The sequence below is a fragment of the Notechis scutatus genome, chromosome 6 (genome assembly GCF_049901735.1).
Source record: "Notechis scutatus isolate UNSWTSFEM ecotype Mainland chromosome 6, rNotScu1.2, whole genome shotgun sequence".
Classification (NCBI taxonomy): Eukaryota; Metazoa; Chordata; class Lepidosauria; order Squamata; family Elapidae; genus Notechis; species Notechis scutatus.
In genome coordinates, this window is record NC_142014.1 from 54,744,608 (window position 1) to 54,772,168 (window position 27,561).

Here is a 27,561-nt window from a genome sequence, read left to right on the forward strand (position 1 = left end):
AACCTGCTGTTAATTCAGCTTCAGTTTTGACATATCTATAGAAGACTTTCCACCATCAACATTTGTTGAGCTGCTTTGTTGCTCAAGAGGCTTCCCGAACGCCACGGTGCTGTTAGGCCGGAGACATGCAAGCCATCAAATGTGTGGTGGTAGGAGATGGGTATGTATCCTTCATTTGAGGAGCAAGGGAGTGAGTGGGTCTTTTTTCCCTCAGCTGCTCTTCTGACAAAATGTGTGCATCCTTGTTCTTTCTTAATCTCCATCTTTCTTTTAGAGAGAGACCATAGAAACCAGGGGAGGAATTTTATTTATTTACTGTGCAATATGAATGGGGAAATAATACTTTTATTTTTCAGCAATGTGATTTTTTTTAAAAGTCAGCCTGGATAAAACATATACAATATGATTAATTGTGGAATTGCCTACCAGATAACTTGTTACCTCTCAAATAAACCATGGCTCCTTTATTTAAGTACTTTAAGGCAGAACCTCCCCAGCCTGCTGCTCTCCAGGGGGGTAATTGGGACCACAGTTCCCAGAATTTCCAGTCAATTGGCCCAAAGACCTCATGCATTTGAAAAGCAAAACCTGGGGAAATTTTGTAATTGCAATATGTAATTACAATAGTTTCATTTTGGGAGTTAAATGTTGCAAGCCTGAAATAATGTAACTATCTTTCAGGTGATTTAAAATGGAGATACAGGCCTTATATTTCATAGCTTTCTGCCTAGGTTGTGGTTTACTGTACCAGTGGTCTTGTTAAATTTCCATGGCTTTTTTTCCCCTTTGGCTTATGAAACTAGTAAAAAAAAAATTTTTTTCTCTGCAGCCCTATAAAACTAAGATGAAAGCAATTTTCTCTGAAGCACTTGTTACCCAGGAAGGTCTATTTGTTGTGATCATCATTTCTAGATGTCATTTGTGGATTAGGGGCCAGGCTCAAAAACAAACTGAAGACGCCAAAGAATGCCTCCTAATACAACAGCTGTTGATTAAGAAGCAGAAAAGGGAGGGGGAAAAACACCATAAAGCATAAAAAAAACACCATAGGATTGCTGTGAGGTTGCTTTTAGGATAGAGCTAGGGTCAGTCCCTTTGTCAGCTACAACTCTTTCTTGTAGTATCTACTTGTTAGAGGAAAGTGGCTATAATCAGATGGCAGTATGATAGCTGCATAAGATACAAAAAATCAGCATGAGAAAGGGATTCGTAGAGTGATATGCTAGGTAATAATGTGCTGAAAGAATTTGTAGCAAAAAATGTAGCAGCAGACACAAACTTTACCTCCTTCCTGGTAATATGCTCCTGATGACTCAACAATATTTTTCCCCATGATTTAGAGTCAGCTCAAAAACAAAATTTGGGTTGCCTGTATATAAAGACAGCTCCTATGTCCACTAAGTGGAATATGACAAGTTAAATTTAGTTTTGGACTTCCTATTAATTGTTCAATGAACTACCGCCTTAGTTTCTTGTATTTTGGAGGGTCTTAAGCACAAATCTATGAAGGAACAACATTATGCCTTGGAGAGAAGGACAGTTGCCGTGAATTAAATTCAGCTTGATCCCTTCATCCTAGGATTTCTTGAAATTATTTGCCTTGAGCCAATACAGACAAAGGGACTTTTCTAGCTTCTATATTTCACCAGTATCTTTTCTTCTGCTGTAACCTCAATGAGGAAGTTTCCTTGAAGTGTTGAACACCTGTGATTTAAAAAAACAAGCAAGCAGAAGTTGAGGGAGGGGTCATATTTCAATGGTTCAGGTTTGAATTTCTCCAGTTAAAAAGGCTTAATGCTCCCGTAAATGAGAATTAGATCAGCCTTTCTAAATCTTTTCTGTATCTTGTACAGAGGTGGATTCATAAACTGTACAGATGCAGAGAGATAACAAGACATCCATAACAAAGAACATTTATTGGTTCATCAGGTATCCTCATAACTCACATTTGTGATGAAGTTCTTCTTTTATGACCAATACTTCGTATATCTGCCTTGTAGGTAAAAGATGGTTATCTCCTAACCCATCTCGTAGCGGTAGAAAAAGCTACTATCAGTTTATGAGTCCAGGCAAGAATAGAGGGAAACCTCCCCAACCCCTCAAGGGTCAATTTAGTGACCAATCAGGATTACAGATGTGGCCACGTGACATGAACTACATTTCCCAGGATACCTTTAACTACATTTACCATGATGCATTCCCTTAAGGGGATAGCTCATAATCCCTAAATTACTATCCAATTCCCATAGACTGGCTGGGACAGCACACTCCCTGCCTGGAATTGTAAATTCCACTATTAAGAGAAGAGAAAAAAAAATTAAGTATAAACTAAGATAAGCAGTAAACAGTAATACTAACTGAATAGCATATAACTATATCACTAAGATAAACAGTTAGCTATATAACTAAGAAAAAATAGTAAACATTAATAAAGCATCAAACAAAGCAAAGCATGCAAAGCTTGAGGTTCAATCTTCAAGTTCGGCCTTTCTCCACAGCAGCACAAGGTGGATGACCGGTCTGGTGTAGAACTTCATGGTGAAAGTCTGCTAGTCACAGGAGGAGTCTAATGACCCCATTATCAGAACCTTGACTTTGTGGATTAGTCCATCAGAGCTGGGCAGGGTTTGATACATAAGTCCCATAGGCCTTAGAATCAAAGTTCCCTAACGACGCGGGCCAATCACCCGTCTTCTGAGTCAGCAAGGCAGCAGGAGTGAGAATGGTCAGATTCTCAGGATCTGAAGAGACTGGAACTAAAGGTCGACCATTGATGGTGGCTCCGACTTCTGCCATAAAGGTAGATAAAGTCTCGTGTGTCAGTTTAGGTGCTTTCACTAACATTGAATCAAGGATTCAATGAGCTATTCCAATCAAGTGTTCCCACGCTCCTCCCATGTGAGATGCATGGGGAGGATTAAATATCCATATGCATTTGTTGGCTTTAAGGTAGTCGTCGAGTGGCGAGTCTGGGCGAATGCCATCTTCTATCTGTAGTTCTTTATAAGCGCCTACAAAGTTCGTTCCACAGTCAGATCTGAATACCTTGACTGGGCCTCTGTGGGCGTGAAACCTTCTCAGGGCGTTGATGAAGCAAGAGGTGTCCATAGTTTCGATGACTTCGATATGGCGAGATGGGAACATACGTGTGATGTAGGTGCACATCTTGGAGACAGCGGAGAGAGATGCACTATGACTCCCATTCTTGCTTCTGTTCTGGTGGGAGTGGTTTGTCCCAATCTTTGGTGGTTTGGGAGAGTGTGCGCAGTAGAATTCTACCATGAATGGTGACAGGAGTTGCAAACCCTAGAGGATCGAACAGGCTATTAACTGTTGACAGCACTCCTCGCCTCGTGAAGCAGGTCTTTAGGGCTGGGGTTTTGAAGGTGAAGAAGTCTTTCTTCAAGTCCCAACACAAGCCGAGGCTGCATTGGGTGAAGGGGGCATCATTGCTGAAATTGAGGACTTGCAATCCCTTGGCGTGATCCTTGGGTTAAAGGCCTTTAGTACTTCTTCACTATTTGACACTATCTTGTGTAGCTTGAGGTTGGCTGTCCCTAGCATTTGCTGTGTATTCTTCAAGAGGTCTATGGCCTCCGCTGGGGTGGCTACAGATTTCAAGCCATCGTCCACATAGAAGTTGTGTTCTACAAAGCGTTCGGCCTCTGTTCCGTATTTGTCTGCTCCCTCTCAAGCAGTACGTTGGAGAATGTAGTTCGCAATAGTAGGGGAAGAGCCATTGCCAAAAACATGCATTCATTTGGTATTCGGAAATTCGTTGGTTGTGCTGATCATCACTAAACCATAGGAAACAGAGGTAGTTGTGGTGATCTTCCCATACAAGGAAGGAATAGAACATCTGCTGTATGTCGGCCATAACTGCTATAGCTTATTTCCTAAAGCGGATGAGCACCCCAAGGAGACTGTTCATGAGGTCAGGTCTGGTCAAAAGGGCCTTGTTTAGAGAGTGGCCTTGGAACTGTGCACTGGTGTCTAAGACTACACGTATTTGGCCTGGTTTCTGTGGATGGTACACTCCAAAGAATGGCAGGTACCAACATTCTTCATCATGTTCCAGGGGTGGGGCCGGCTCAGCGTGTCCGTTCCTTATCATTTTGTCCAAGAACTCCACCATATGAGCTTTCATCTCTGGCTTCCGGGGTCATGATTCGTCTGAGACTGAAAAGGCGGGAGAGCGCATATTTCTGGATGTTTGGCAGGCATTGTCTGGGAGTGCAAAAGAGTAGTGGCGCGACACAACCACTGGTTACATCTCGTTGAAATTCCTTATCCATGAGCTGAAGGAATTTGTTGTCTTCAATGGACAAAGCAAAGTCATTATCTTCTCTGGTAGTCTGGAATAGTGCCTCTCCCAAGACAGTTTTAACTGTCGAAAGCGTGAAGTGATCTAGGCATGGCGTCAGATGAGATGGTCTGCCATTCTTGAGAATGGAAGTAGCTAAGGCAGTGGCCTGGGTTGGGGCCTGTAGGTGATTGAAACAGACTACGCCTATGATCCCCCAATCTAGTGGAGATTTGATAACCACTGGGGCGTCTACAGGGCCGCCGACTGACTCCTAGAAGAGAAAGGCTCGTGGGGCATTATTTCCCAGCAAGAGTAGGATATCAGCCTCTGGATCTAGAGCGGGGAAGTGATGAGCCAGGTGCTGTAGGTGAGGCATGCTACTTATTACCTCAGGTGTTGCAATCTGACTGCAATCGTTCAGTACCCCATTGCATTCAAACACGGGCAGTAGTGGGAACCAGGAACTTCCATCCAATGATTCTATGCAGAGTCCAGTAGCTCTCCTCCCCACCGTGCTTCTTGGTCCATGGCATGTTGATACAGCGAAGTGAAGTTCATCCTGTTGCACCTCAAAGAGTTCAAAGAATGCAGGCCTGGCCAGAGTGCAGGTGCTTTGAGTGTCTAGCAGCACATACATTTTCATGGCATCTTCGGGGCATCCTACAGGGTACACTTTGGCTAAGCAGATGGGAAGACACGAATGAGAGTGTGGTGAGTTGGCACACAGTGCTGTGCAGTTGACATTCACCCTTGGTTTTGGTTGTGATGTGGCAGTCTGTTGAGGAGCCCTGTATGCTTCTGTGTTATGTTGAGGCTCCTTGTCCGAAGGAGGGTTATGAGATATCTGCATTGGCGACCCAGAGTCTGGATGCAGTGCGGTCGGGTGCTGGTCATTATGGCATAAGTCGCATCACACCTTGGCTGTGCAGTACTTGGATGGGTGTTCAGATTCGCAACACTTGTAACAATATTGGTACTCCCTTAGCAACTCTTTTTGTTGGGTCAGTGGTTTCGCTGCAAACCCAGTGCAGCTGTTCAGTGAGTGACGAGTGGGGTGCATAGGACAAAACTGGTTTCTCCTTGTAGTGGGAGATCTAAATTGGGGTGGATGGGATGAGGTAGCAGGTGACCTCTTGATGGTTGAGGAGTGTACTTCGGTCTTATGGACAGCCATGAAGGGTCTTTCCCTGGTAGTGTGCATAGGGCCTGAGGGCGATATATGGTTGCTGTTGTATCTTCTGTCATTAGGAGGACTAACAGCTCTGAGTCCACGGGTCCGATGTGTGTTGCACACTGTCGCCTGGTGAGACACAAATTCTTCAAGAAGTGTGAAGGGTACAAAGAGGTGGCAACACTTGACCATGAAGGTGTCAGTCAACTGGAACCACTTTTCAAGTAGCACCTGCGGAAGTTTTTGAACAATTTTGTTCTGCGTGTCGACGTGATCGAGATAGGCAAGTCCTGGTAAATTGGGATCCTGTTGTGCCGTTCTCAGCTGGACAAGTATGTTAGCAAGGTCTATGATTCGGCGAGGCTTGTTGATAGGAATTTTAGGAAAACTGATGAGGCTATCCAGGAGTGTTGCTTCTATGTCCTTGGAAGCGCCATACAGTTTGTCGAGACTTTTCCATGATAACCATAGGGCAGCGGCCGGGTCATCTAAGTGGGATGTCAAAAGTTCTCTTGGTATGTCGGCAGACTGTGGCCCATGGGCCCTGTGGCCCATGCTATCAAGTGTCTGATTATTTCATCAGGGTTCAGGCGTGCCGCCTGAACGGGGCGCAGGAAAAGTTTCTTCCATACTAGATATTCGCTGCCTGGCTTGTCAGAGAATCTACTAACTCCATTGGTGTGCAAATTTAGCTTTTCACTCTGTACAACCAAGTTTCTCCAGTAATCTTCAGCATTTGCTGAGTTGGGGGGAGGTACTGACATAGAGGGTTCTCCCCCTAGATTCTCGGGTTGTAAGTCTTCTTCCCAGTACTTATGGAAGATGTCATTCTCCCATACTGGGGACAATGGTCAAGCGTCACACTGCTGTGTAGGCTGGGCATGGTCACCTGGTGGTGCCTGGAAGCCAGATTGGTATTGAGGTTGTGGCAGAAATGCTGCTGACTGTGGATTGAGTGTGGCAGTTGTCGTTGATGGCATGTTGACTCATCGAGAAATTGTTGTAGGCACTGGTGGGCTAAGTTACTCGGCCAGCAGGGCGTGAGACATTGTGGTAGGGTTGCTGGTGCTGGGAAGAGAATCTCAAACCTTAGTATGTACAACGTCAATTGGGGAAAGTTTGCTGTTGGTGGGAAGTGAATCTCGTACTTTAGGTCATACATCAGTTGCGTAAGTAACGTGTAGATTCTGTGGTTGAGATTCATCCCTGTGCTTCCCTGGTTGTGGGAGACTGCTAGGCAATGGAGGTGGTTCCATCTGCTCATTACGAAGTGAGTGCTGCTCATCCACGTAGGCCTTGACCCATGTATGTGGGCTCTCTTCTCCCAACTCTTCGAGGTTGAATTGGAGGGAGGTGTTGTCGGCCATCTTCCGCCATGCTGTGGCCTGTGCTGTTTTTGTTGCCATCTCTCTTTGTCATTCGAGTAACTCTACTTGGGCCTGAGTTTTGGATATTTCTGCCTGTTGTTTGGCCTGAGCTTTGGCCATTTCTGCTTATTGATTGGCCTGAGCTTTGGCCATTTCTGCCTGTTGTTTGGCCATTTCTCCCTGTTGTTTGGCCATTTCTGCTTGTTGTTTGGCCATTTCAGCTTTCTGCCGTATCACCTCTGTCATAATGTGTAAATCTGCCTCTGCTGCTGCAGCTTCAACTTCAGCTTCTGCAGCCCATTCGGTGTAACTTGCTGCTTTGGAGGCCTGAGATGCTCTGCTACAATGGGAGTATGCTCTGGAAAGATGGTGAGAGCTGGCAGTAGAAAATTGGCACGAGACACTAGAATCTGCTTGCAATCTAGCCAATTTGGGATCAAGGGAGGAGGCTTTCTTAGAATGGTGGGAAGAAGACACATGTGATCAAGGAGCTATATCAGATGTGGCCTGCTCCCTTGACGTTACTTCCTGCTGAAGCGCATTGTGGAGCGCTGCCTGGAGGGCTGTCTTGCTTTCCTCGACACAGTCTTCGCGTTCCTTGTGAAACTCCTCGAAGCATTGGATGTGTGTTAGGAGTTTGGGGTCACCCAGTCTTGTCTGAATGGACTTGACATTGTTTTTGCTGCATTTCCACCATGCGTAAAGGGCATCTAGATCATCTAGCAATGTATGGAGTTTCTCGGGGGGCAGCTTATGTATTGGGGCATCTCAGATCTTCTCAAGCTTCACCCATGAGTCTGTGTAGTAGCGATATTGCTGCTGCCAATCGTTCTTCAAGTGTTCTTCCATGGATTCGGTAAGCTTCTTACTCTTTCTGAGATCGTAGGCTTTCGGAGGTATCACGGTTTCTCCAGAGGGTTGGACCTCTAAAGGTGGTTGTTGGGAACCAGGCTCCATGTGTACAACAAGGGTGGGTGGAGGATTTGGTTCTTCTGGAACATCATAGACATCTGTCATGGCTAAGGAAGTTGCCATGCTTCAAATTGGCAAAGGGAGAATTTTGGAAAATTTTAGTGGTTTTTCGTGCAATTCCTTTTTTTTTTTTTTTTTGTACAAGGGTGCACTGCAAACAGGTAACAGAAAGTAGAATTGCTGTTGGATTTAATACTTGAGCGCGTAGGTGGCACTGCAGATTCTGAGCGATGCTAGCACAGTACACAGTATAGCTGCTTCTAGGGTGCGTTGTGACCTTACAACAGAAGGGGGCACTAGATGTTGCATCATGAAGTCTGAAGACTAGAGGGCTGAACGCAGAAATATGCATTGCGTAGTCTGAAGACTTGAGGGCAGAACACAGAAATATGCCTATAAGGGTCACTTGCTTCACAAGGTGGCAGCAGAGGGTCAGGAAGACACTGTTGCTACGCCCATGTTAGGTTGCAGTTACTCTTTGGACCTTTGAATTAAGTTGATTAAATGGTGCAAAATTGGTGAAACATTCTGGTCAATATTTGAGAAACTGTAAAAAAATCAAACTCTGAGAAATTTCTTCTTGACCACCAGATGGAGATGTAGGCTGCTTTACTGGAGTATGATTTCTCTCTTTGGGGGTGGGGGAAGCCTTGTGGCTATGAAGTTTGCTGATTGCTCAAAGGAATTTATTGCCTACTTCAGATGGTGTTGTAAGCTAATAGTTGAATGTCAGCCGATTTCGCTGGAAGGGAAAAATTCATTATGAAAAATATTTCAGTAAGTTGCATGCACAGTGGCTGTGTTATGCTTTTAATTTTTTAGTAAAGATAGGAGGTGATGAAGAAAGTTCAACTTTTAAACAAAAGAAATTGCTCCTTGAATTATTCTGTTCAAATAGGTTGCGTGAATCAGCCTTGTGACTTGGGGGAAGGAATGTGCTCCGTTGCTTTGAAGATGGTCCTTCACTGATGATTTATGACCCCAATAAACCAGCCAGAGTGGTTGTAAGAGAGGCTGGAGAGGCCTCCTTTATTACCTCTTGAAGCAGACGAGATCATAAGAATGCAAAGCCGTTCCTTTTAGCAATACATGCAAGATTTCTCAAACTTTCCATTGTGTTTGGAAAGGGTTTGTGACTGGAGATAGACATAGATGGGGAATACCTGGCCCCTTCCTTCAATTCCAAAGAGGCTGTAAGGTTACTTTGGCCAACAATGGGAAGACGCAGATTAAGCCAGAGAATAGGATGTTTGAAAGTCTCTTGCGTAAATGGAGAAGGGGGGTGGGTGGATTACTGGTACTCTTTGTTTGTAGCATGTGGGGGAATTCCAACCCCTCTCACCATGCAAACAGCATGTAAAGAGTTCCATAGCTCACAGAAAGAGATGGTGGGCAATGCAGGTTTAGATTGCATATTCACTCCTGGCTTCAATATTACGTTGCTTTATCACAAATCCAAAATTAACAAATTTATTCTGATGGGTTAGGATTCATCTTTTACTTTTCTGTATCTTGTACAGAGGTGGATTCATAAACTGTACAGATGCAGAGAGATAACTCAACAAGACATCCATAACAAAGAACATTTATTGGTTCATTGGGTATCCACATAACTCACGTTTGTGACGAAGTTCTTCTTTTATGACCAATCCTTTGTATATCTGCCTTGTAGGTAAAAGATGGTTATCTCTTAACCCATCTCGTAGCGGTAGAAAAAGCTACTATCAGTTCACGAGTCCAAGCAAGAATGGAGGGAAACCTTCCCCAACCCCTCAAGGGTCAATTTAGTGACCAATCAGGTTTACAGATGTGGCCACGTGACATGAACTACATTTCCCAGGATACCTTTAACTACATTTACCATGATGCATTCCCTTAAGGGGATAGCTCATAATTTCTAAGTAACTATCCAATTTCCATAGACTGGCTAGGACAGCACAAAATCAGAGGCAACTCTGATCATTCAATACTACAGGAGTGGGGGATCTTGGCCCGTTTATGATTTGTAGAGTTCAACTACCAGAATTCCTGAGCCAGCCATGCTTCTGGAAGTTGAAATCCACAAGTCATAAAAGGGCCAAGTTCAGTCATTGAGCATTTTTAGGCTCTTGGTGGCTATATTGATGCTTGCCTCAATTCCTTCATGCTTGGACTAATGCAATAGACTTCCAGAAAGTGCTCCCAGTTCCTCTCTCTATCACGTGCGGTCAGTCAAAACAGTAGTTCTGGGGATTGCTCTGGACCTCTAATGCTTTCCTCATATTTTGCTATATAATATGGCACATTACTTGCTTCCTATTTGAAACAGAGCTGAATTTAAAATACTGGTGTTTGGGATGTTTTTTCTTTAACTTTCTGGTCTCAAGCCCTCCAGTATCTGCTCTTATGTTACAATCCCAACCATCCTTTCTATCCCTTTGTGCAAATCTTTATCCCTCTTTCACCCTCCAGGGTTGTTATCTGCTATTTTGAGATGGGCCCATCATTCTAAAATGAGCTTCCTCTTTTCCTTCATATCTGTGTAAGTTGTGCAGATTTCAAAAAGGATTTAAGGCCCCTTAACTTGATTTGTGGATTAATGTAGAGCTTGTTTATTCCACCGTACTCTTTTGCAATTCCCAGAAATGTTAATATTGCAATTCTTGCTGCCATGTTCTGGTTATTGAGAAGAGAGAGGGAGGGAGTGGAAGAGAAAGGATAGATAGATAGATAGATAGATAGATAGATAGATAGATAGATAGATAGATAGATAACCGGTAGATAGATAGATAAAAGCAGTGTAAATATGTGTTGTGGTACAGTACCAGGTGGCTGTTTAAATTCTAAATATATGTTCAGTTGCTCATTAGATTCTGAACATTTTTGTATTGCATGAAATATTTGTATTTCCTTGCTCATACCGTGACTTGGTACAAATACTTAAATTTTATTATCATTATTATTATTCCCACCACCATTCCTCATGCACCGTTCTCATGCTCATGTAAGAACAAAATGAGAACATCCTTTAAAAGCCAATTCCAATTATTGGTTAGAAAATCTACAAATATTTCAGCTGAATCCCAAGGAGGATTATCTAGATATAAACTCCACAAATGCCATCCTACTGTATTTTTAATTAAGAGAGCTGAGGATGAATACCCGAGAACAGCTTTTACCATCTGGTGCCATACCAAGATGATACTGAAACCACTTTTGTCATCTCTTAGCATAGGACAAGCTGGATGTTTTACAAGATTTTTTTTTTAAAACTTTACAGATAGACGGTTGTCTAGAAACACATGTAGCTCTTCCTTCTACTGTAGTTCCTATCTAACAGCCATTATGTCATGTCTAGATCATGGTTGTCAAATTCACTGTTACATGGTTGCCGTCACATAAGGTTTCATGACTTTTTCCCCACTCGTGGAGCTGGGCTGGGACTACATTTTCCATTGGATCATCCTATTTGCTCAAACTATCCAAAGACACATTCATGCTCAACTTCACAAGCCTTTTTATGGCTTCATGTCTGACACTTTTTTTTTTAACCAGATGTTTAGAACATGGACAACATTTACTCATTGCACAGGGTTTAACAAAAGAGTATTTCTGCATACTTGGTCTTAGCATGTCGTCCACAACTATGTGAAAAGTTTACAGAACATCATGCAAATTGCACAGACCAGCTTTCATCCATCTGAAAAATTCTGGGTATCTTGGATAGAACTGTGATTATCTGAAATAAGCATGGCCAGACTTGATGTGAGCACTAAACAACCATGTCTCAATTATGCCAGAAAAGCCTGACTTAAGCAATTGGGTGACATTTTTTTAAACTAAAGAATGGATGAGGAAGTGACAATTTGCTTCTGGTTCCTTCCTGATTTTAATGAATTTTCTTCACTAGTACCTAAGCATAGAATAAACATGGCCTAGTAATCTTTCTATCTTTGATTCTTTTGTATGTTTTATTGAAGTTGCCTCCATCTCATTCCCATCTATATTTAATATAAATTTAAAGTTGTTCTTACCTACATGTTTCATGCTTCTATCTCACTTGTTCAACATGGCACCTGGGGCAGTGTTTCTCAACTTTGGCAACTTAAAGATGTGTTCAATTTCTGGACACTATTGTGACACTGCCATGCAAATCATTTGACCAGGAACTTCATTCATAAGCAAAGCATCTCTCTAAATCTACTCTTGACACATATTTTAAAAAGAATTGTAGTTATATGCCTTTTCCCTTTTTTCCCCCTTCAGAGCTGTAGGTAAAACTTGTCTCCTGATCAGCTATACCACCAATGCATTCCCAGGAGAATATATTCCTACTGTGTGAGTATGGAAATTTTTTAGCTTAATAATGTTGGGTTTGAAAGAGTTAGATCTCACTAGGATTCTTGTTTCTGAAGGAAATGCAACTTTGCTGTGTAAATAATATCAGCACAACATAAGATCAGGTGTCCATGAATCAAGAGCATTCAGCATTGTAATATTCCTAGATGGGAATATTAAGAAAAACAAATGAATTCAATTAAGAAATTATTTGCACCTATTCTGTGCATTTTGGGAATAAGACAGTAATTAATTTGGTGCTCATCCAATTTCATAGGATCACAACTTTAGAGAATAGGAGTTGTCACTGCCAATACATCTAGGAAAAATTATAGTAAAGAGGCATATAGTAGAGCTTCATTTTGGTATTGTGCCCTCAATAGTTTCTAATATACTGATTTAATATAGAATTGGGCTTCACATCTTATGAAAATGATTGGTTTAGTGCCAGTTTAATTGTATGTTGTGAGGAATTATTGCTTAAGAAGGGAAAGAACTAAAAATAAGGTACATAAACACTCATCTGGTTTGAAATGGGACTGTAAGCATGAGCAGTCACAAAACACCCATTTTTCCAAAGACAGATTAGAAATGCTAAGTGCTGTGATTTTTTTTCTAGCCTTCCAGAAAGTGGGGTGGGTGGGTATAAAAAACTCAAGATGGCAATCTAGAAAAATGCAATCTGAGCCATGCAGATTTTATGTGCGATACACATAAAAAGGGGAGCACAAAAGGAGTTTTGATTGCAAAGTGGTACCCCCTCTTGACTTCTTTTGACTTCCTCCCTTTAGGCACCCTTATCTTCCAGATTGCTCACTAGCACTCCAGAATATCTTTGTTGTTGTACTGTACCAAGAGCCCACACATAAAGAAATCATTGAGATGAACCATCCTCTATTTCCATAGAATACCTTTGGGGCCTCATGCTGCACCAGAAGGTGCCAATGGGATTTGCAGAATCCAAACTTCCCATTTAATGTTTATGAAATAAAGTCAACTGAATCAAAGAGTCTGAGGGTGCCAAGAGAAATACCTGTTAGCACCCTGGAGAGAACCATGCTTTTTCTCCTGGATTAGGATTTCAGTCTAAGTAAAAGAGTAAGATCCCTCTCCCTCTAATATCAGTATAAACTTTGATATCTGTTACAGCTTTGATAACTATTCTGCCAATGTGATGGTTGATAGCAAACCTGTAAACCTGGGATTGTGGGATACAGCTGGCCAGGAAGATTATGACCGCTTGAGGCCTCTCTCCTATCCACAGACTGTAAGTCATGAGTTTTCTCTGAAGCGTTGTGTAATTGCTTACGGCTATTGGATATGGACTACAACAACCCAAAGTCGCGACCACCAGCAGAAGCTGCAAAGAGCCATAGTTCTCCTCAGGGGTGGGATTCAAATTTTTTAACAACCAGTTCGGTGGGTGTGGCTTAGGTGGTGGGCGTGGCTTGGTGGTCATGTGACTGGGTGGACATGGCTTGGTGGTCATGTTATTGGCTGGGTGGGGCCAACTCAATATCACTCACATCGAGGCACGCATCTCCTCGCCTGCCTCTCATGACTGTGGGGATCCTGCAACAGTCATAAGTGTGAAAAATGGTCATAAGTCACTTTTTTCAGTGCCATTGTAACTTTGAATGGTCATTCCACACAAGCAAAGTACCAGCAAAGGAGGGGAAAAAAACTCCAGAGACGTTCCTGAGACAGGAAGTCTAGTCCTACCAAGTCTAGTCTTCCTGAGACAGGAAGTCTAGTCCTACCAAGAATGTAAGAGGCAGTTTCTGTAAGCAACACCAGAATGTTTCCTTCCTGCCTTCTTTACAGGATTAGGCCAGTAATTTCTTTTAACCAAACTGCTTAGAATGTTAACAACCGGTTCTTGCAAATAGGTGCGAACTGGTAGAATCCCACCCCTGGTTCTCCTTATTTAGTAGACATCCAGATTTGTTTGTTTGACAGCCTTACTTACCTCTGAAGAGCTTTGTTCATATTCCTTGTTAGCACACAGATGGCAACTTCTACCTAACCTTAGCTGATTTTTTTAAAAAAAAACCTATCTAGGAGTAAACCTAGCCAGCATTTGGATGAGAGACCATTAAGAAATCATTAGACTGTAGACTAGAGTGGAGATTTTAAAAGAGCATTCTGAAAGAAATCAATGGCAATGAGTTAGCACCACATTATCACCAGGAGACAATATTATATTAATGAAGTGTTATTATATCTGGGCCTCCAAAATCTTAATTACATTCGATGGTGGCAGTGCAAAATATAACAGTCATCATAGCCAAAAAACCCGGAATGTTTAATAATTTTACCCAGCTGATCCAGGACTTAAGAAAGCCTTTCCTCTCATTTTTTAAGATGGAAATAAGATTATATTTACATAATTTAAGGAGGTCCTTCAAGAGTCCTGGACAAAATCCTTAGGCTTCTCTAACTGATAGTAAGAACTGTACAATATAATATTAAATATAACTCTCAGATGGGGGAACGTGATGATGACATGAAGAAAGCATCAAATCAAGATTTTTCTGAGTTAATCTTGATTAGATAAACTAGCTAGTATTTTACAGCCTGTGAGAATAGCTGTGAACTTGTTCGGGGTGCTTGTTGAAAATGGCAACCATCAGGGCATGCCTTATCAAAGGATGGCTTCTTCAAGAGGTATTCTTGTAAACTAAGATAATGTGACAGTTTGCTTTTTTAGTATTGTGGATGTTGATTTATTAGTGAAAGAAGTAATTCTTTTGTGTCTATATAATAGATCCTCTAGGTAAAGGATGTCAAACTCAAGGCCTGGTAGGCCAGATCCAGCCTATGGGGTACTTAGATCCAGCCCATGGGGGAGCCCTGGAAATAGTGAAGGACTGGCCTGCAGTGCCTCTGCCAGTGAAAATGCAGCCCTCCTGAGCTCCATTTTTGCTGGCAGAGGGTTGCAGGAGGCTGTCACAACAGAAAACGGAGCTCAGGAGCCTGTTTTCTCTGCCAGAGCACTTGGGCCATCTCAGGTGCCCCCAACACAAGCGATGTCAAACTGGCCATGCCCATTCTGGCCATGCCCACTCCAGTCCCCAAGGTCAAACACAACCCTGATGCGGCCTCAATTAAATTGAGTTTGACACCCCTGTTCTAGGTTTTGTGTACTGTTCTTTGTTTCAAAAGTCCTTTGCATTCATAAAGCATTTAGTAAAGATTCAAAATTCCTTAGATGCATCTTTCAAATCAACCAAAATCACTGGACTAAATATTCATTAACAATACCGATGTAGCTTACAGGGTTGTTGTGAGAGTTGAAGAGATGTTCTGTGAAATGCTTTAAACACCTGAGCAACAATGTATATCAATATTTGGTACATTCTGCTTCATAATGTGACTTTTTTCCTAGCTGCACCAAATGTTCACATGATTTTTTTTTCACCTGTCTTTGAATTTTCTGCCTACAGGATGTCTTTCTCATCTGCTTCTCTCTTGTCAGCCCTGCATCTTACGAAAATGTTCGTGCTAAGGTGAGATCATTCGAGGTTCTGCATGCAGAGCAAGTGAAGCAATACTTTAGTCTTGGTATTGCCGCAGCATGAAAAATATATGGTGACAGTAAGATATTTGGATCCTCATGCAATGTATAAATTGGACTGGTGTCAAGGATTTCATTGAAAATATTGAATGAAGATTCCTAACTTTTCCCATGACTATGCTGGATTTTCCATATTGGGATTTTCCACCTTCCCAATTCCTGGGAATTCTGGTAGTCAAAATCCAATAAATCTGAAGGATGTATTGGATGAAGTCTCCTTTACATCAACATAACTCTTCAAATCTATCAGAGGTTGCATCACAGTCTACAGTCAGGGTTCAGCAACACTAGAGCATGAGGCTAGGTAGAGTTGTCCTTCTTGTAACAGTTCCAATTTGTCTGAATCCTTCTTAAAAGTATCTAGGGATTAGGTGAGCCCTTCATTGTAAATGTTTAATGATCAGAGTTGGGTTTGTTTTCTGATGCCACTACATTTGTTTTCCATTAAAATTTGTCTGTTTTTTAATCCCAGGTATATCTCACAATTGCAGAATTGCAATTGTGAGATGGGCAGTTATATAAATTGATCAAATACAAATACTTCAAGGGATGTGAGCCAAGATGCATTTGCTAAATGTTTGTTTATAACATTTATACCCACCACAATCAGAATCAATTCTCCATGGTTTAACAGCTACATTATATACTGTGACTCATATTCATCTTGTTATCAACTGCCATTCCAATATCTATTTCCTGTGTATTATTACAAATATGGGCATTTGATTTCTAGTCCTTATCTAAGAAGGCTGCATTGGTGGAAATGGCCCATTTGGTTTGTCATTTATCAACCCGCTGTTCTGCATCGTTGTGTTTTGTGTTACTTCAATAAAATCTCGAACTTTCTTTTAGTGGTTCCCTGAAGTACGACATCACTGCCCTAGCACTCCCATGATCCTGGTAGGCACGAAGCTGGATCTCCGGGATGACAAGGACACTATTGAGAAGCTGAAGGAAAAGAAGTTGGCCCCTATTACATACCCACAAGGTCTTGCCCTAGCCAAAGAGATTGGTAAGAGTTGCTGAAAGGACGGGAAAAGTTTGCTGGTTTCACTTATGCCAGTTCAATTGTGGATACCCATCTCTCTCAAACCAATCAAATGCAGTCAGACATTGCTATCCATTATTGAGACTAGGTTGGTATTTATCTTCTATCTGTTTTTCTTTGGCTTGTTTATTTTACACTTTCTGCACTTTAGCCTTTAGAAACTCAGTCTGGTGCAATATGCAGAAACCTGTGCAGATATAAGAGCTAGAAAGCAGCTGAGAAATTCAGAAAGGCAAATGCATGTAAATATCATCTACCAAGCTCACAAACCCTCTTTTTTCTTTTGATAGAACGGAGCAGTTTCTAACTATTAAGTCATGTTCATCTATCCTTGAATTGGCAGAAAATATACAGCTGTTAAAAATTAGCATTGCCATTCCAGTCTTGATCCTGCCTTTATTGGTTCTGTTCTCATCTTTTATTTATTTATTAGATCCAGAAGGTGACCTTTGATGGGGCTTTTACGGAGGTGTCTGCTTCTGGGAAAGAGGATTTGTCTTCTTTTCCTTGAAGGAGGCTGTGATGAACCTTCTTAAGAATCCCAGTAGCATGGAATTCTTTTCATCCAGCATTGGATTAAAGATTACAGTTCATTAAATCAAAAGGACAATAAGATAAGGCGAACAGTAGTGTTTGCTGTATGTTGGGCTAAAATAGCCACAATGCATGACAGATAAGGGAAGAAAGTTTTTCCAAGGTATCTCTCACATTAGCTACACCAAAGAAATGTTAACTTGAATATTTTGGTCCCCAAGAGATGGATGCTCAGGTATTTCTTTTTTGGGTTCACATTTTAATGAGCCAACCAATTCTGAACTGTTATGCAAATCAGAAACTTATCTCTGAAATTTCACACTTTTCCTAATGATGTGATCCAGTGCCACTTCAGAAACTGCATGCATGAATGTGTATTTGGAGAATTTAGAAAAAATATATAGAAGAAAGTCCACTAGGAAATGTGTAGCAAAATGCACATGTTTCTGCATTTAAAAGTAAAATGTATGTGGCCATGTGTTTGAAAAACCATGGCCATAAAAGAAACCATTTGCTTATTTCTATGAATACACTAGAAAACTTATACTCATTCGTGCTCAGACCTTGTTAGTACATCTTTGCTGGTTTGCGAGCAAAGACACCAATGATCTATATATAAGGATTAAAGTGGCATCAGGTTTCTTGCAGTTAAGATTAAGATTAGGGCTTTAACTCAGCATATTAGAATGCTGATATTTTCCCCCTCCTCTTCTCAACTTTCTGTATCCGGAACTTGTCTTTTATTTCTTGAAATAATGTTGAACCACAACTTCCTCTTCCTGTTCTGTATTCTGGGGACACATCAGCAAAAGCTAAAAGTCTGCTTTCCTTCTTGAAGAATCTTTACCAGTGCACATTCGTGTTTTCTAGAAAAACAATATATCTTTCCTTTTCACTACCTTCCAAGGCCTAAATGAGGCACAGGCAGAGTGAGAAAAGAGAACGATACAGTGTCTTAAATCAGGGGTCCCCAACCACCGGGCCCCGGACCGGTACCGGTCCGTGGATCATTTTCTACCGGGCCACTGGTTTGCTGGGCGCCGCCATCTTATTTCGACGAGAAAGTGCTTCCGGGTGAGCTTTTCCGGTTGGAAAGCGGCGTTTGGGTCCTGAAGGAATCCTCGCACCTTAGTTTCATTGAAGGGGGGGGGCAGCTTCGAACGAAGAGCCATCCCGATGGCGGAGGAGATTAAGAAAGCACAAAAAAGGTACAAAGGAGGTGTTGAAGGTGGCGGGGAGAAGCGGGGGACGGCTGGCTGGCCTTGCCTTGTCATGCGTGCTGATGCCGGTACCGGGCCGCGGATCATTTTATGATGCCTGTACCGGGCCATGGCACAAAAAAGGTTGGGGGCCACTGTCTTAAATGGTAATTCTGTCTCTTGCTTTCTTCAGTAACAGATGTCCTACTGGGTGGATTTAGGATTGCTATGCTTCAACAAAATTTGGCTTGTCCTGGGATCTGCCCGATAATTTAGAATCTGCATATGCCGTATCAGAAATAAAGTTTTTATTAATTTATGCTGGACATCCATTACAGGATTTATTTTCTTCCTTATTACATCAAAGACATCTAGTTTTATCATATCAAATGCAAGCTGCAGAGCAACAGCAAGCTCAAGTTTTGTGTTCATGTGTTCCTTATGCCATCTGATGTAAAATGTGTTCCTGTAGCCATCTGATTGGCTGAGTGGTAAAGCATCTACTTAACATGCAGAATATGCTTATTTAGTCTTCGGTCTCCCAATTAGCAATGATCAATATTTCTGCCTGAAACCCTGGACAACCAATTATTGTCAGGGCAAACAATACAGAGGTAGATTCTTGAATGGTTAGGCTCTAGATAAGCCATCTTCCTGCGACAAGGCTTTGGTCTGATCGTGTTAGTCTTCCCCTATATTCCTAAGTAGTTCTGCTATCCATAGAGATACCTAAGCTGATATCAAGACAAGTGAGAGAATTTATTCATTTCTGCTTCTTCCTCTTTGAAGATGCAGTGAAGTACCTTGAATGTTCAGCCCTCACCCAGCGTGGCCTGAAAACAGTGTTTGATGAGGCCATTCGAGCAGTTCTCTGTCCACAACCTACAAAGACAAAGAAAAGGGGGTGCAACATCCTTTAGGGGTAAGTATCAAAAGGCTCCCTGATTGTGCTTTCAACCAGAATGGATCAATACCAGCACGATTCCTCACCACGGGACTTGAAAAATTAGAAATGTGCTACTATTGTGATTTTAGCAGGAATATACAGGATACATACATACATACATACATACATACATGTATGGTATTCAGCTTTGTACACAAGCCTGTTGATGGCAGATGAGATTCTGCCGAAACGTCGCTACAACTTTAAAACCACAACTATAATGATGTGGGATAATACCCAAACAAAGCTTAATACCATACATATAAATACCCATGAAACTTAAGAATATATATATATATATATATATATATATATATATATATATATATATATATATATATATATATATATATATATATATATATATATATGAATATATATGAATATATATGAATATATATGAATATATATATATATATATGAATATATATATATATATGAATATATATATATATATATATATGAATATATATATATATATGAATATATATATATATATATATATATATATATATATATTCTTAAATATATATTCATATATATATATATATGGCATTCAATTTTGTTGGTATTTTCCCATGTCATAGTAGTGGTGCAGCAACGTTTATACAGGAAAATACCAACAAACTGAATCCATACATAATACCGAAAACTTAAGAAAACATATATATATATATATATATATATATATATATATATATATATATATATATATATATATATATATATATGTGTGTGTGTGTGTATGTTCTGATGTTGGCTCGGTATTTTCCCACGTCATTGTAGTTCTTTTAAAGTTGTAGCAACGTTTCAGCAGAATCTCATCTGCCATCATCGGCTTCATGATGAAGCCTGATGATGGAATAATCTGCTGAACGTGCAACAAAAAACAATGAGTGGGATCCAGTTCATTCCATAGTAATACCGCGAAACTTAGAAAACAAATATATATATATATATATATATATATATATATATATATATATATATATATATATATATATATATTCTTAAGTTTGCGGGTATATGTATGGCATTCAGCTTTGTTCGGGTATTTTCCACGTCATAGTAGTGGTGCTTTTAAAGTTGTAGCGTTTCAGCAGAATCTCATCTGCCATCATCAGGCTTTTTGTATAGTGTTCGTCTGTGAGTTAGACTTTTACAGTGGTTTCAGATTTAAATTTGGGGCAGCCTGTTGCTGTGCCAGAATGGTTTTTTCTTCATCCTGATTGGTTGAGAGTCTTGGTCTGTGTTTATTGGTCTTGGAGTTTGCTGTGTTCTGCTTCTAATATCTTCTGTCTGTTTTTTTGGCTCTTTTTGTATCTTGATTGGTTGGCAACATTGTGTTACTTTATTGGAGGCCTTTAGTGCAGCTTGGCTTCGGGTAAATGGACGGCTATCATTAGTTAGGAAGCTGGGTTTCATCTGGGTGCCTGGTTGGGGTTTGTTTGAGCTGGAGGTATCAGGGGATCTGTTTGTGCCCAGGTGTTTGCCTGGCTTGTGGTGGAGATTTTTTTGTTTGTGAGTGCAGGCTTCCAAATGATTGACAGCCTGGTGGAATCATCTCTTCTGTTCATGCTTCCTGGTCTTTTTTCAATCTCTATGGCTTCTCTGATGATTCTGTGGCTGGGATTTTCTATAGTGGCTAGGGTTTTGGTGCCGTTGAAGTTGATTCTATGACCTGTGGCTTCCATGTGTTGGACTAGTGAGGAAGTGTGTTCCAGCTTTTTGACTGCATTTTTGTGTTCATCCAGGCGGGTGCTTATTCTTCTATTGGTCTGTCCAATGTATGTGGCCGGGCATGATGCACAGGGGACTTCGTATATGCCTTGGTTTTCCAGGTCAATTTTGTCTTTGGGGTTTCTGAGGATGGCTGCTATTTTTCTGTCTGTTTTGAAGGCAGTCTTGATGTGGTGTCTGTATAGTATCTTACTAATTTTGTCTGTAGTGCCTCTTATGTAGGGCAGGACAGCTGTTCCATGGGTCTGTTCATCTTCTGGGTCTCTATTATGTCTCAGTGTGTTTTTGTGGATCAAGTTGGTGATTTTGCTTTTGTGGAAGCCGTTGGCTGTCAATATTTTAGTCAGGGTGCATAGTTCAGTCTTAATGTGTGTCTTGTCTGCCAGGCGTTTGGTTCTAGTAATTAGTGTTTTAGCCACGGAGTTTATCTGTGCTGGGTGGTGGTGGGATTGGGCGTTGAGGTAGCGGTTGGTGTGTGTTTTCTTCTGGTATATGGTGTGTCCTAGTGTGCCATCTGTTTTTTTGTAGATTAGTACATCTAGGAATGGTAGTTGTTTGTTTGTTTCTGTTTCCATGGTGAACTTGATTTTGGGGTGTGCGCTGTTTAGGTGTGTTAGGAAATTGTTTAGGTTTTCTTGTCCATGGGGCCAAATCACGAATGTGTCATCGATGTATCTTAACCATAGTTTGGGTTTGAGGATGGCATTGGCCAGGGCTCTGGATTCGAATTTTTCCATGAACAGGTTTGCAATGACAGGTGACAGTGGTGATCCCATGGGGGCTCCTTCTATTTGTTTGTATCTTTGTCCTTTGTATATGAAATATGTGTTGGTTAAGCAGTGTTCTGTTAGTTCCATGAGGTGTTTAGCTGGTTGGTATTTATTTTTGATGATTTCAAGGGTCTCTTTTATCGGGACTTGAGTGAATAGTGAAACCACGTCAAAACTTACAAGCAGATCTTCTTGCTCCACGTGTAGATCTTTGATCATTTCTAAGAAGTGGTATATATATATGTATATATATTTCCACTAATGTGCTGTGGAAAAGCTGCTGTGATTTAATGAGCCAGACATCTGAAAATACATTCCTCCAAACTCTACAAAGGACCAGTGCATATGAGAAGTCTGGATGAAATAAACTTGAGCTTGGAATAAAAGAATCAATATAATTTGACACGAGGTTTAAGAAAAAGCCCAAGGGTTTCATTGCACACATAATCCACACATCAGCTTTGCCACATGGTACTCTGCAGATGGGTTGCATTACAATTTCTTGTGCTAGACTTACCATCTTTGATCAAGGATTGTCAATGAAGCAGAGGATGGTAGTTGACACACAGATGTATCACTGGGCACACACACCCTTTCAAAATCTTCTGCTCAATTTATTCAGTCAAGTTGATTCGGAAGATTTTTCCAAACCTCTCCAGAGAAGAGGAAACAACGTCTCTGTAAATATCCCCTTAGTAATGACAGTCACACTGCAATTGCTAAATTCCCAATGGAGAAATTGTCTTGTGATATATTTCCCCAGGATTTAACTGAAACATGGAACATCAGAGAAGCTGAAAACCATTGGAAAGATGATTGTATGTATAATAAACAACAAGACATATATAGGCATACATCCACTTTGTCTACCCTTTCACTATATAAATGCAAAAATATTGTGGAAGATTGTAGGTATATTTAACAGACAGATAATCAGAGTTGGAAGGGACCTTGTAGGTCATCTAGTCCAATCCCCCGCCCAAGCGGGAGACCCTACACCATTTCTGACAAATGACAGTCCAATCTCTTCTTGAAAGTCTCAAGTGATGGCGCTCCCACAACTTCCGAGGGCAACCTGCTCCATTGGTTGATTTTATATATAATGGTTGGTCTAAGCCAGGGCTATCAAACTCAAGGCCTGGGGGCTGAACAGGGTGCTTAGATCTGGCCTGTGGGGCCACCCTGGAAACAGCAAAAGATTGGCCCATGGTGCTTCTGCCAGTGAAAATGGAGCTCAGGAGGGCCCTCCTGTGCAGAGGGCTTCAGGAGGCCATCACAGCCAAAAATGGAGCTCAGGAGCCCATTCTCGCTGGCAGAGTGCTTGGACCACCACAGGTACAAGAGACGTCAAGCTGGCCACACACCCCTCCCACCCTCCCCAAGGTCAAACACAACCCTGATGCAGCCCTCAAGGAAATCGAGTTTGACATCCCTGGTCTAAGCTGTAATGAAACTTATATTGTGGCTACAAAAATGTTTCTAAATTCTCTTCTTTGTTCAGAGTTTCCAAAGCAAATACTTTTTTTTTATTAAATCAAATGCAACCAATTGGGGAAAAAATTGCAGGAAAATTCCTCAGTTTAGTATGTAGAACATAATTTTTTGTGCAGGAGTAGAATGTATATTTGTGTTTAAGAACAAGAATAGCAGGGAGTGTGATATATGTAGGTAGTCTGGAGCACAACCCAACACACTGTCATTGGGGGAGTGGGTAGATTGGATTCTTTTCTCTTATTTCCCCTTTCTTACCAATAAGAGAGGGAAGAACATTGTGCTGCTATATCCCAATATTTATCTATTTTCTATCGCAATGTGAAGGAACTCTACAGCCCACTAAAATTCTCCCCATGCTTACTTTTCATAACTATTTTACTGAATGCTAATGCATCAATAAAGGTCATCAGCACCAGTTCTATACAAGGAAATTTTTTTCATGCAAAATGTTTTCCTGCATAGGGTGGTATGTTTGGGATTCAGCTGTTCCACCTATTCCATTGGCTTTTCCCACTCACTCTCCCACTCTCAAATCCCGCCCACCTATCTCCCCTTGGCTAGCATTTTATTGGTTTTTTTTAATATACTGCTACCTTATTGTATTGTATTTTACATTAGCCATATAAAACTCTTAATATTATTTTTGTACTTCTGCAAACTCTGAGATTTTTCCAAGTCTGATGACACCATTTGTGCTCCAGCCCTCTTCAGGCAGGCTTTTAGGGAGCAGCAGGGTATTTACCTTGACAGCTAATGAAGTCGCCCAAGTGGTTTTATGGGGCTGAAACTAGAGGATAAGGTTTCTGAGCAGCAATACCACAACTTTGTGATTCAGTTGTATAAAAGGATAATGCTTTCCTAAAAGCCAACCCTTGCTGGGTTTCTGGGCTGGTATTTGTAGTAGCAAGGTAATTTTTTGGCCAAATGAAGAGAGTTGATCTTTATACTTTTTTCCCCCAAAACAACAGACCAATTCAATGATCCATCTGGGTTGTGGAAGTGAGCTTAAGTCTGCCAGTTTCTCTCCTGCCCTAAAGAAATCTTCAATTTTAATGGCTATCTGCAACTATCTACTGCTTCATAAAGAGTGGAGAATGCAATTGTTTACAGCAGTTTTCCCCCAATTGTTTAACCTACCCCCAATGTCCCATCCATCATTGTCTTAGCTAAGAACTCTAGATGTTGAAGTCCACATATGTGAAGGAGCCCTGGACTGCAGAAGTTTGTCATGTAGCTAGCAGACTAGAGTAACACAATTTCTCTCCCTCCCTCCCTCTTTTTTTTTCCAATACAGAATTTGGATTAGTCCAGACCTTTATCTAGACTTTGAAGAGGGATGAAGAAAGAAAACTTTAGAGGTTGCTGGATTTTTAATCTTGTTTCACCCTGAATAGCCCAGTGCTTCAACAACTAGTTATTTGTTCACTTTAAAAAAAATCTGAATGTATGTACTTTATTCTTAACAAGGTGCATTCCAGTATAAATTGCTTTCCCGCCCCCCCTCTCTTTCTGACCTAATTTGTGACTATTGCTTAAAAAAATAAAATACAGTTACAGCAATATATTCATTAGTAATAGGGAAAGTATTATGAAAGCTTTTTAAAGGGGTTTTTGTTTTGTACATATTCTTTGCAGGTTCAAACAGTTAATGCCTCCTGTTGATCTGGACTAATGGTTTTTTTAATCAATAATTTTCATTTTCCTCCTGAATACATTTCCTAAATTTCCCCAGTGCTGGTATGGATTTGTGTATGGGGGTTCTTTTTAACTATTGATTCTCTCCCTCATTTTTCTTATTTTTCTTTTGAATGGTAAACTAGTGGTATAAACAAACTCTTCCTGCATTATACAAAGCAAAGAAATATGCAGTGAAGCCAAGAATGTTTTAGTTTCCAATGAGAAATCAAAATGGTAGTGAGGCAATTGAACACTTGTACTCGGCATTATCCACATGCTCTATTAACATATACAGGCCACAAAAAAACATTGCTTTTGAATAAATGCTGTGGAATATGGGAAAAGACTTTGCTACGTAAAGTGCCGGGTAATACAGCAATGTATAATGTGCTGCATGATCCTTCATGTTTTTAAAAAAATATTCCTGTACTGAAAAAAATGATGCTTCCTCAGTACTAAAGAGTTTTAGCATGGGAGCATCCTTATTTAAAGTATTCTTCTACGTTCCCCACCTGCTCCTATTACTGATCACTGCATTGCAAATGAGATTCAATTAAAATATAACCATAATCCATCTGTTCTTATTACCTATAACTTGTATGGGTGCTAAAAGAGATACACATTTTCAGAGATAGGTCGCTGAGATGCTGGCTGTTCTGCTATTTATTGACCAATCTATCTCATTCGGCAATATTATGAGCACACAACTGATGAAGCTCATTCCTCATAAATACTGAATGAGAATTTAGACCAGATGTCATTACTGAGAAGTAATGTGCCCTTGGTCAGACATTATGATCGTTAGAGGGCATGATCCCAATTTTTAGTACATAAGATGTCATAGTCACAGGTCCATAATTTCATTTTTGGGTTTCCCATTCTGTATTGTTCCTGTAGCCATTCTGAGATGTAACCTGGACATGATTTAATGGTTTTGGAAGATGCTAACTTCTTGCTACATTTTATTTTACCAGTGGGTCTTCTGGTGAGACTGGTTGTTTGCCTTTTACCTCCTTGCCCAGTATGTCTTGCCCTCAAACCAAACATTCCAAATTGCTTCACTGTCTTCTGTCTTTCAAAAAGCTTTTTAATAAGGCTCTGAGCTAAGCCAGGTTGCCTACATATTGGTAGTGTTGCATCAATTCTGATCTAGAATTGCAAATATTTGTTCATGGCAGACAAGTTGTGTGGCAAAAACAATGTGACTCTTGACAATATATAATTGCATGGCAACCTACTCAATGTGCAAGAACCACGTGAACATGCCAAAGTGAGTGATGTGATTAAGCCTACATTGGATATATCTTTGTGGATTAACAAATGGATACAGTTCCATACTGTGAAGGTATAGGTTGGCTGTGTTTTCATCCATGCCAAAGATCTTGCCTTTTTTATATATAATTACCTTTTATGGAAGAGCCCAGCTCACTGAAAACATTTACTAAAGATATCTCTTCTAACATCTAGACCACTAAATCAATCAAATCTGATTGGGCTGATTTTGGATCAATAGGGACTGCATTGCTTTTTTCTAAAACCTCAAAATTCCAGAACTGGAACCAACATTTGAAAGATGATGCATTAGAGCATGCTGACTGGGGAATTCTGGGAATTGAGGTACACTCATTTTAAGTTGTCATGGTTGCAAAATGCTGGCTTAGAGGACAGACAATTTCCTGCTATAAGCTGTGAGCTATATATTTGTATTATTGGCATATTCAGGCACAAATCAACAACTGTCTAATTACAATCTGAACAAGGAGGTAGAAGAAAATTGCTGCTATTGTTAAATGATTCTTGAACAGTTAGCAATCAGAAACCCTTTCAAACCATCCAGTGAGCTACTAGCAAATCTTAATTTAACTTTACCTTACCCCGATACTAAGAAATTCATTTCAGCCATTCTAAATAGTATTTAAGATCCATAAATCTGTCTTTCTGACATAAAATGTATCAGGGACTAAATTAGGCTCACCAAGAAGCCTCTGGTCTCAACTTCTTCATTCACAGTATGAATTCCTGACCTTACTACAATGTGTGTGACAAATAAACGACATGTGTATGAGAGTGAGATGGTTGGTAAGAATCATTTCTGCAAGAAGGCAACCTTATTCTTTGTTTCTTATATGCCAGGCTGTTCTGTATCAGTGCACCCACAGCTCTCTCCTATCCACAGAATGCTCCCAAAGAGCATAAATGACTATATGTTCTACAAGCCAGTGGTTTTGGCGATGAATAAGTCTGCATTATTAGGGACTTTCTTAATTTAGGACCCATGCCTTTGTGGCAATTTCCTCCTGCTGGAGTGCTTCTGGGCCCCTACAAAGAATGGCACAGAACTCTGCCACTATTCTAATCTCTCTGCTTGCACTAATCTGCAAGCAAGAAGCAGAGATGGAAACTGAGCGCTGGAAGGAGCAAGGAGGCAATAGAATGAGTCACC

At 40.7% G+C, this 27,561-nt stretch overlaps 1 protein-coding gene across 1 annotated transcript; it reads left to right on the forward strand.

Annotated features, from left to right (window-relative positions):
- Positions 1 to 27,185, forward strand: RAC2 (Rac family small GTPase 2). The gene is made up of 7 exons (XM_026694919.2): positions 1 to 160; positions 12,062 to 12,133; positions 13,283 to 13,400; positions 15,580 to 15,642; positions 16,563 to 16,722; positions 19,281 to 19,413; positions 24,736 to 27,185. The coding sequence occupies exons 1-6, from the start codon at positions 126 to 128 to the stop codon at positions 19,409 to 19,411; spliced, it is 579 nt and encodes a 192-aa protein (XP_026550704.1). The 5' UTR covers positions 1 to 125; the 3' UTR covers positions 19,412 to 19,413; positions 24,736 to 27,185.
- The last annotated feature ends 376 nt before the right edge of the window (positions 27,186 to 27,561 follow it).

Excerpts from the sequence above, each read along its gene's own strand:
- RAC2 (XM_026694919.2), top strand. The coding sequence starts at position 126 with ATGCAAGCCATCAAATGTGTGGTGGTAGGAGATGG. Across the intron at positions 12,134-13,282 it reads GGAGAATATATTCCTACTGT|CTTTGATAACTATTCTGCCA; the intron begins GTGAGTATGGAA and ends TATCTGTTACAG. Across the intron at positions 16,723-19,280 it reads TGCCCTAGCCAAAGAGATTG|ATGCAGTGAAGTACCTTGAA; the intron begins GTAAGAGTTGCT and ends TCCTCTTTGAAG.